General features: G+C 60.0%; 1 protein-coding gene across 3 annotated transcripts in view; it reads right to left on the bottom strand.

Moving 5' to 3' along the window:
- Positions 1–50: 50 nt before the first annotated feature.
- The window catches only part of LOC100464284 (lysine-specific demethylase 4B), a 104,182-nt gene continuing 93,759 nt past the window's right edge, over positions 51–10,473 (bottom strand). For 2 of the 3 annotated variants that reach the window (XM_034657575.1, XM_034657574.1), the window contains 2 exons: positions 7,371–7,567; positions 53–215 (listed from right to left, as the gene is read on the bottom strand). In XM_034657575.1, coding sequence (XP_034513466.1) covers positions 110–215; positions 7,371–7,567 — 303 coding nt within the window. In that variant the 3' untranslated portion in view covers positions 53–109. Of the gene's footprint in view, positions 216–7,370; positions 7,568–10,473 lie in introns of all 3 variants that reach the window. The other variant, XM_034657573.1, reaches the window with a different exon arrangement.

Below are 10,473 nucleotides of genomic sequence, written 5' to 3'. Positions count from 1 at the left end.
CCGATGGCTGGGAGGTGAGATGGCGCGGGGCGCCGGCTCGGAGCCGCTGTGTGGGGGGGGCGGAGGCGGGGTTGCGGGTGAGATGCGTGCGCACAGGGACAAGGTGGACTTACGGCGGCCCCGGCCTCCTGGTCTGCTCTTTCTTCCTTTCTAGACTGGCCTTTCTGTCCTCCTCAGTCTTTCTCCAGTGTCTGTTTTCTTTCAGACTAATTTGTCTAGAATGTAAACGTCAGGGAGTTTTTCTCTAGCACCTCTGCTGACTCCCCGGACGCCTCGTCTAAGGGCCTGGCCTTGGGCACCTGCCCGAACCCGTGCTCCGTGTCCCTCACTCGCCGGCCGCCGGGGCAGGGCCCGGCCTCACTCAGGGGTACGACCATCTGAGGGCGGCCCTCGGCCTTCAGCCCTAAGTGAGAAGTCTCCTAAGGCTCAGCGATGGCTTCTCGGTGCAAACCAGAGAGAATCAGTCAAAAAGGAAGGAAGGAATACAACCAGGCTGGACAAACCTGCAGCCAGCGGCCCGGACCTCCTTGTCCGGCCCTGGGAACTTTCCAAGGAGGGGACAGAGGCTGGGGTGTGGAGAAGCCTGCCTTGGACAAGTCACCGACACCCTCCAGGGGTTGGGGTGACACTCCTGGGGGGCCTCAACCTCAAGCCTCAGAGTCCACTAGACTTTCTTCTCCCTGAGGGTCAGCAATGCCAAGAGAGGCACTGGCTATGTCTTCCCTCCCCCCAGGGGCTCTCTGTGTGGCCCCAGTGAGGTCAGTTTGGACCCTATGGGGGTCCCTGTGGCAGCCACACCTCCAAGGACCAAGAGGTCACCAAGCAAAGCAGGGCCTTGTGACTGGGGCCGGGTGGGGGCCCGGGGAGGCCTTGAGGGCTCCCAATGCCAGGACCCCCATCTCCCACCCAGAGGGTGCCCACAACAGCCCTGCTGTCCCAGGACACAGGGACCTGACAGCTGCCTCGCCACCTTCCCCCTGCCTGTCCCCGCCAACTCCTGGGGGGGCTCTCCTCACTGTCTCCTAACGCTAACTGTTGCTGGTCCTTCTCACTGCTCAGCTGCCTTGCTTGAGGGCCCCTGGCCCCCACTGCTCATCTCCCCTGAGCCCAGGCAAGGCTAAGCTGACAAGTCCCGGGTGATGTTTGCACATGAACCACTCTAATGACCAAAGGCAGAAAGCAGGGAGCATTCCGGGGAGGGAGTGTCATGGGCAGAGGCATGGCGTCACACACATCATGGCGTGCACGGGTCACTGCGGGGGGTACGGGGTGGGGGGGGCAGGAGAACGCACGGGCAAGGAGCCAGGCAGGAGGGGGCACAGGAGCCAGGAGATGGGGGGGAGAACACACTCTACCACCACGGAGCCACTGGGGGCTCCACGTGGAGCGACTCTGGGAAATGCGGGCCCCGCTCGGTAGCAAGCCCCAGAACAGCAGCAGAGCGCAGCTGGCTCGCGTCAGCAGCTGTCACCCGAGGAGGGGCTCCTCTCCAGGTCTGGGAATGCTGCAGGGCACGGTACCCACCCGCGAAGCCCCATACCGGCCCCAGGCAGCAGCCAGCAGAAGGGCATCCTCCTACTGCCAACTCACCTGGCCGAGGTTTCCTGCAGCCCCCTCTTCTCTCCCCCCCCACCCTGGAACTGGAGGCCACCTCGAATGCAGCCCGTCTGCCCATCTGTCCCAGAGAGCCTAGACCTTCCCCAGCGCCCAAAGCACCACGGGGCGCAGAGCTCTGGGCAGCCCTAGCTGCAGTGCCAGACCCCAAGCCCCACTGGGCCTTGCTAATGCAGAGACCCCCAGAACGGGGTGGAACCATACTGACAGACACAGGTGGAAGGCCACCGCCTACCACACAGCAAGCTGAATGTCGGCATGCAAAGAGATACCCATCTTGTGTAAACATATGCCGGAAGAACGTGTAGCCGGTCTGTTGGAGCGGCAGGAGGCATTCACCATGCACTTCCGGGTCATGCGGTCTGGCCACAGTGGCGCCCCCGGGGCCAGCGCGCCAGATCGGCCGCCTCCCCCACTTTTACTGTGTCTGCTCGTATTTGTTTCTACGCCGTCTCTGCCCCGCCACCAGCAGAGACACGAAGGGTGTGGCCCTCCTGCCACCTCCAGGCCCCCCGCTTCTCTCCCCCATCTGCCGCCACGGTCCATGTGGGGACATTCAGATTTCCCTTTTTCTGACTCTGAAGGTGTCATTCATCGGTGAGCAACAGAGCTGCTCGCTCGCTCCTCCTGGAGTTCCCCTCCAGGGAACTGGCTCTGTCTCAGATGCTTAGCTTTCCTGGTGATCTCCAGGCTTGTGTGTGGCCTCTGACTCAGGGTGTCCCACACTCCTCGAGGATACCCAGGGACCTTTTCCCCCAAGACTGCTCTGGACACTCCTGTGAGGGATCTGGGTCCCTCGATGTGACGTCTTTCTTGGTTGATGCTCGTTTGGCTGGAGCACATCCTCCAGTAGCTTCCTCAGAAAGAACGGGAAATCAGAGGCTTTATGTGTCTAGAAAGATCTTTATCCCCTTACACATTTAGTTTGGAATGTGGCTAGGTACATCCTTTTAGGTTGAAAATTATTTCTCTTCTGATTTTTGAAGGCCTGCTCCTTTGCGTATTAGTTTGTAGCATAAGTCTGATGCCTTTAGGGTCTCTTGTTCTTTATGTGGTCCTAGCTGTTCCTTCCAGAAGCTTTCGGGACCTTCTGTCTAACCGGAGAGTTGTGAAACCGCATAGTGCTGCGTGCACTGTGTGAGTCATTTTCATTCTCTACGCCAGACTTTTCAATCTGGAAACGCAGTGTTTGGGTCCCAGGCAATATTCTTTTCTCTCTTCCTGAAACACCTCGCAGAGGCTACAGCTGCTCAGGGAGCCTCTGTGGCGTGATCTCCCTGTCCTCCGCCTGACCCCTCGGCCTTGGGAGACCCTCAAGCAGACTCCCAGCCCCCCTGTCCGTCCTCCTGGAGGCAGCTCTCCCCAGGCCACTCCTCCTCACTAGCCAGCGCACCCCCCAGTGACCCCTGAGTGGCCAGGTGTCCGGAGGCTCCCCGCACCATCTCCGTCGTGGGCCCTGTTCTTCTCTCTGGTTGGAGATGCTGTCTCACACACCATCTTCTGCGGGAGATGAGCCCTGCAGCACCTCACACTTGGCCTCCAGCGCACTCAGGTCCCCAGCCCAGGAGGCGCCCGTGTCTCTGAATCCCAGGCCTTTCCAGAGTTCCCAGCACAAGCCAGCCTGCTCCCTGTCTGCATGCCCTCGGACCCGAGCTTCCTCTGTGCTGCAAAGGGCTTGGAGGGGGGCTCGCTTGCCCACCCTTTCCCTCCTGTCAAAGTCTGCGGACACGGCTCAGCAGCTGCCTTCCCTCTGCTGTTCTCTGTCACTCCTGTGTGGTCATCGTGGTGGTATTTCAAGAGCAGTTGGAGAAAACGATGCCCTTTGCCCTCCAGGCTTGACTGCGGGTCACTGCCGTAAGTTCACGTGAACCAGAGACGGGGACTGAGTCCAAATACCCATGCTAATGTTTTCAATATGGAAGCAGGAGTCCTTGGACCTCAGGCGGCAGCAGAGGCAGCATGGAGGGCTCCTGTTGGACCCCCGCCCAGGCAGCAGGCTCCGAGGGGCTCCTGGCGAGGTCAACAGAGGGGCCCAGAGCACCCAAGGTGCCAGCTCTCACAGGACCGGCCGCTGCCCAGGGCGTCTGCTTCCACAGGGAGCATCCAGGGCTGCCAAGGCTCCTGGGCCAGCACGGCCGCTGCATCCAGGCTCAGGGGGCCATGAGCCCTGTGCCCAAGGCCCTTCTCCTCACCGCCCCCCACCTGACCCTGTCCTGACGGCCCCAAGACACGGACTCCCCTTTCCCCCCAGCACTCCCTGGCCCCAGAGACCAGGAGACGAGCGGCAAGGAAAGGGCTTCACCTTCAGAAACTGTGGTGCGTGCTCTGGGGAAGAATAATCGAGGAAACACGCAGGGGACCACCAGGGCAACCAGCTCCTTGGGGCCACAGGGCTCACTCCTGAGAGGCCAGGAGGTGCGTCTGTGGGGAAGGGCTCAGGAGCAGGGCGGGGCTGGGGGGCCCTGGTGGGAACAGGCTCAGAGACATGGTAAGCTCCAGCCTGACTCAGGGTGTCAAGCACAGGGAGGAGAGCGGAGACAGGCCACCCATGGTTCAGCAGGCGTCAGAGGGGTGGGAGGCTGGACCTGGGCTCCCTGTTCCCATGGTGACGCGAGGGTGGTGGGTGGACAGCGGCCCAGGTGGACAGGAAGGGGTCAAGGTCAGCGGGAGCTGGCAGAGGCTGAGGCAGGATGGAGCCCCATGGGTCCCTGCAAGGGAGTGCGCCTCTCTCCAGCTTCCTGTCAGTAGACGGCCGAGCACGGCTGGCACGGGGCAGCTCGGATGTTGTACAAGGCTGGCGTGCGGCCCGCGGATCACGCACCTGCTGGAACGTGTGGTCGATGTGGGCGTTTCTCAAAGCCCTCGTCAGAAGTGACAAGGAGCTGAGAGGAAGACAGCGTGCGTCCAGAGAAGGGCTGTTCGTTCAGAACAGGAGGAGGCAGAGCGTGGGGATGCTGACGCAAGGAGCCGCGAGGCAAGGAGTGGAAGGTCACAGCTCTGCCGCGTTCGTCACAGGGCAGGGTCAATTCACACGACCAGATTTCAGTGTGAAAGATTAATCCACGGGAGGGCAACAAGAAGGGTACAGATCATTTCTCCTGGAGAAGCCAACATCCGGCTTCTGCTCTGAGGCGATGTTTGGGGTGGGGGCCGCTGTCAGGAAGGCTGAACCTTTGGAGGGCGGGGGCCCGGCTGAGCTGGTCTGAGCAAAGACCAAGAGGAAGCTGCCCTTCACCCTCTGGCCCAAGCCAAGGATGCTCAGGGGGAGACACCCCTCCCTCAAAACAAACCCTCTGAGGCTCAGGGGAGCTGGCACAGCTAGTCAGGGGAGGGAGCCACGGGGCCAGGAGAGAGTCACATGGGACTCGTGAGAGTCACTGAGCTCAGGCCAAGGGGCAGTGGCATCCAGCTTGGCCCTGAGTCCCCATTCTGCTTTTTCTGAGAAAGGCCCCCAACCCCTGACTTTAAAGAAAAAGAAGGGAATCAGCCATATTTTACATACTAAAGGCTTTAAAGAAAATGCCATCCTTGGGAACAAGACTGATTTGTAATCAAGTCCCTTCCGGCTGACCCGCTACAGCTCCCCTGGTCGGCAGCGAGGGAGGGAGAGATGGAAGACAGGAACGCTCCAGAAAGCAAGAGTGTATGACAAGGGGGCTACGACAATGAGGGGGTGGCCCCGGCGGTGGGGGTGGAAGGCGCTTCCTCTGGCACAGAAGGTTCTGGGCCGCCAGGCTGGGGTCCCTTGTCCTCTGGGCAGGCTCTCCAGACAGTCTCTCATGCCACTCCATTTCTGGGATGTGATGCCTGTTTATTGGCAATCCGCTCTGTTGACCAATTAGGCTGAGCCACAATCAATTAGCCATTATGCAAATGCGCGTCTGGCCTGGGAGCTAGCCTTCCACAAGCTCACTCTTTGCTCTGTTGCAGGCTGGCCTCGCCCAGAAGTTGCTCTCCACAAGGAACACAGGGAGAGCGGGAAATCAAAAGGACAGACAACAAAAGCAAGCAGAAAAAAAGAGACTCACCTTCACGAGGGCTGTCGGGAGCAGCTGTGAAAGCATTCCAGAGCTGCCGGAACATTCTCAGAGAGAGGGGCCCCAGGGTGGGGAAATCACACAGTGAGGCTGACACTGCCCAAGATTCGTAGAGGCACAGACACACTCGTGGTAGCAAGAACAGCCCGGTCTCGGGCAGGCTCTGGGCCGGCCCGGCCCCTTGGCCAGGACGGTTTTCCCCAGAATAAAGTCCAAGGGTGTCTGTCCCCCTGGGGCGTGGGAGTGCCACCAACGGGGCTCCCCAAAGGAGGGCTCTGTCCCAGCCTCCCGAGCCCGCTGTCCACGGCCAGTGGGGACAAGACGAAGCCAGAAGTGCCCAAGCGGCTGCAGACGGAAAAGCTCCACCCGAGCACAGCTCCACCTGCTGCCTATGTGGCCGTGCCCACAAGCCAAGGACGCCAACGATGCTTTCGAACGGTTCAGAAAGTTACAAGAGTGGTCCTACTTTGCGGCAGGTGAACATGATACGAAATTCCAATTTCCGCGTCTGCAAATCAAGTTTTACCGGGACACGCCACGCGCTCTGGTTTGCAGAATGTCTACCGTCCATGGCGGCTTTCATGCAGTCAAGTGGCTGGGAGCCCATCAGGCCCCTCACCGCAAGGTTCCAGCTTGTGGTTGGGGGCCCGGCAAGGACCTGCTGAGTGTTCTCTGGGCACCAGGAAGGAATCCGGGGGAACACTGTCCGTGAGCACTCAGACCCGGAGAGCCTGGGCGTTCCCACAAAAGGCAAACGGACTGATGTTCTGGGTACCAGGGTGCTGTCGGGCACTGCTGCTGGCTGTCTCTCATTCCTGGTACAAAGGTGATTTCCTCCTCAGCCCAGACCCGCCCCCCATGTCCCCACAGCCTCGCTGACACACCAAGAGAGTGCTGTCGCTTTGCCCTCTCCTCCTCCTCCCAATGCCAGGCATATGGCCCAGTAGTGACCACGGTGGCCTGGAGGGCGGGGGCCTGGAGGGGTCCACGCTGTAGAGGGGGCCGTCCGAGCCAGAATGGGGGTGTAAAGGATGCTCTGCACTCACTGCCATAATCACGAATCCGAACAGCAGGATTTTGGAAGTGCCAAATGAGCATCTGCAGACGCAAAAGGGCAGGGGTGCCACAGCCAACGGGCTCCAGCACGAGACCTGCCATTGCTTGGAGCCAAGAAGGGACCCGAGCAGCCCTGCCATGCAAAAACAGGGCTCCCATGTCCAGGATTTTCACAAGAGTAACAGGGACCGCTGGTGTCCTCCCAGAGAGGAAACTGTGTGGCCTATGGGCCAAAGAGCTGGCCTCCTAAGAGCTGGTGAATGAGGAGTGGGAGGGAACCTGAGTCCCTGACAACAGAGACACCACCTGCCCCCAGGCCCACTGACCATGGTCGGGGAAGTCGAGGCCTGAGAAATACATTTGCAGAAGAGACAGGAGGAGGAGGAGGGGAAGAGAGGAAGGAAGGAAAAGGAAAGGAGGAAGGGAGGGGAGGAGAGGGACGGGGAGGAAGAAGGGATGAGGAGGAGGGAGGAGGGAAAGGAGGACAGAGAGGAGTGGAGGAGAGAGGGGGAGGAAGAGGGGGAGAAGAGGAGGAGGAAGGGGAGTGGGGGGGGACAGCTTGCAGCCACCATTCAGGTGGAGAGTGGGGGTGGCTGGGGCAGCAGTCACTGTCACCACCAGAGCCAGGCAGGGCGCAGTGGCTCCGGCTTCTGGGTGACTCACCTGCGCAGGAGCTTGGCCTTGAGTGAGGCCCGGGAGGCGCTCCAGGTGCTTAGCTCTGGGCTGCTCAGGGCTGTGGGCCGGGTGTGGTCGAGCACCGTCAGGTCCTTGCCTTGCTTCCACAGCTCGTACCGCTCCGGCTGCAGGATGCGCACGAACACGTCCATGGAGATCTTAACCATGTCCTTCCGGCACGTGCACTGCGGGGGGCAGGGGACATCTGCTGAGCCCGTGGCCGGCGAGCTGAACAGAGACAGGGTGAATCCCATCCTGGCCTCTCTCCTTTCCAGAACCTCTGCCTCCAGACAGGAAACGGTGCCTTTCCATCCCAAGGGGAAGCTGTGCCCTCAAGTGGGAGCCTCTGGCCCACCCCCATGGGGTCCCAGCCCGTGCCCAGCACGTGGCCCAGGGAAATGACAGCGGACCCTTTGTGGGGGACTCGGGGGTCAGCAGGCAGAGAGACACAGCTCAAGAGCCCAAGGTCACGAAGGTCCAACCTCCAGCTGCCCATGTGTCATCTCTAACTGAAATCTCCCATCTGTCGGACACACGTACCCCCAAGTGGGTTAAAATGCAGGTGGAATGCTTCCTAACAGCAGTCATTTCAAAGGTTAGGAAAAGGGGAGGGCTGTCAGTCCCAAAAGGCAGAGAGCAAAAAAGGAAACAAGTGATTTTGAGAAGGTGCAGGGCACCCAAGGGCACATACACATCAGCTCCCCATCTTTGCCTTGCGGGTTTGGGGAGGGGAATCCAGGACCCGGAGGCTCAGCGGCTGCCCCAGGGCGGCCAGAACTCAGACTGAAGGTGGCCCGCTGAGGAAGGGGGCTGGCACAGTGTACTGGGGGGCCTGGAGCAATACTGCCTTGGACCGGAGGATCCTCTGTGTCTGGGAGCTTCGAGCACGGGGCAGACAAGTGTGGCGAGGACAGGCTGAAATGGGGTCCCTCTTGTCCCCTCTTCTGCTGTCTAGACCCATCCCTCTTGTGCCCTGAACAACTCCCACAAGCCACGTATTCCTAGAGTCTCTCCTCCATGTCATCACGTCGTGGTGGCCCCCAGTGCCGGGCACCATGCAGGAGGCAGGCGGGTGTCCCAGGGACGCTTAACACCTTGGGAAATCGTGGGTCAGAAAAGGCAGCTAAAGACTCCAGAAGCTGGGCTCTAGCCAGTGAGCCAATGACCTTCCTCCATCTGTAGGGAGAACTCAGGCAGCCCTGGTCTCCAACTTACCTGTGGGATGAGTCCAAGATGGGACTGGAAAATCATCCTACTGCCAAAAGGGAGAGAAACTGAGGGGACACTGGTCTACGGCAGAGCTGGCAAACTGTCCATAAGGGCCAGGGAGTGAATATTTTTAGCTTTGTGGGCCGCACGGTCTCTGCCACAACCTCCCAACTTGCCGCTGTAGCTCAGAAACATCACAGACAATACCTAAATCAACAGGTGTACCAATAACACTTTATTTACAAAAGCAGGCGAAGGGCACTCTAGACTCTGGAGAATAAAGCAGGCCCTGGAAGCAGGTGGCCTAGGGGACCCCAGGAGGTAATCTTGACCCTGGGGTACCTCTCCTGCCTAAAAGCAGACACACTCCTTGCCTCCTTATGGGGACATGTATCGCCAGAACAGGCCTGTCCTGAGAGCGCTGACCAGAGGCCTCAGGACAGCCACCCTTCAGGGAAACGCCTGGGGACACGCAGGCTGCAGCCCCCGCAGCTCCGACTCTGAATGCCTCCTGCTCAGAACATTCTCTGCCCCTCTTTCTGCCTCCCTGTCAAATAAACAGGCTTAGGAGAAGCTCATTTCCAAAACCCTAGCTTAAAATGTGTTTCCATTTTAAAAACACGTCTCGCCTTCCTTTACAACCGTGTCGCTGTCACTGTCACTTTCTCAATGGAAATGGCAAGAAGGAAAAGATGTAACTGGATCCAGCAAGCATGCCCCCTGCCCTGACAAGCCCTTCCACACTTGCACCATTGGCTCTGGAAACAGTGAGCACTGAGGACCCCCATCTGAGGTGGGCGCGGCAGGGCTGGGGGAGGGGCTTCCGGAAGTGGCCTAAGGAATTTTCTGCAGCCCCTGCTCCCACCCCCCCCCCACCCCAGGGCTGGATCCAGGAGCTCGGACTTGGGGACGGCAGTAACCTGACCACGGGGACGGCAGTAACCTGACCACGCCGAGCAGGAGGGAATATTTATGGACAAGCGATTCCCAGCAAACGCAATTCATTTAATGAAAAATTGTGCAGGGGAGAAAGGCTGGTGGTGTAATTTGGCTTCGGAGTGGCGGGAGCACAGATGGTGCCCGTGTTTCAGATTCCTGGCCCGGCCGTGGCCTCCCCAGAGTCCCCATCGACAGCGGCTTAAGGGATTTGTATAGAGTGGCTTTGCAATTGCTTTTCCTTAAGTAATTAAAAAAAGCACCTGTGTGCAGCCCGGAAGAGGACACGTGGATGTGCTCCTCCGAGCACTGCCAGGCAGCCTGGAGCCTGGCCCATGCCCCGCTGCCAGGTAGGGACAGAGCTGCTGGGAGGAGCCACACTCCCCCTCTGCATGAGCACCCAGGGAGGAAGCAGTGGGTCCAGGGGAGGGGAGTGACAGCTGCTGGGATTTAGGACACGGCCCCATCACCTCCTGGGCAGAGCAGCTGAGCTCGGGGCACAGGTGCCACGGACCCGCAGGCTCCAGTCGGTCCACCAGTCAGGGAGGCGAGGTTGCTAAGGCCGACAAAAAGACCCAGCTTCTCCTCCTGGGGTCCAGCCCGCCAGACCCCCAAAAGCCCTCCGCACCGGCTACCTTGTGCCTGGGGACACCACAGGCGTTGTCTCACTGTGGCTGGCCTGGCCAAGGCAAGCACAGAGGCTCCCCAAGCTGCAGGGACTGGCCTGAAAGGGGGCTCAGAGCAGGTTGAGGGGAGGGGAGGCTTGCGGCAGGCTCTTCAGGATGGCCTGGGCAAATCGCTCTATTCGTTTCCATTCTCCCCCACCCGCCCCCATCCCACTCCCAAACCTTCTGAGACAGGCGTTTTCAAGGATCTGCTGGAGTCACTCAAGCTGACAGTTTCTGCTGCTCTCCTACCAGCTTCCCGAGTTAGCAGCCCGCCCCCC

Source organism: Ailuropoda melanoleuca, chromosome 4 (genome assembly GCF_002007445.2).
Source record: "Ailuropoda melanoleuca isolate Jingjing chromosome 4, ASM200744v2, whole genome shotgun sequence".
NCBI classification, from domain to species: Eukaryota; Metazoa; Chordata; class Mammalia; order Carnivora; family Ursidae; genus Ailuropoda; species Ailuropoda melanoleuca.
This window is presented reverse-complemented; position numbering and strand designations above follow the sequence as displayed.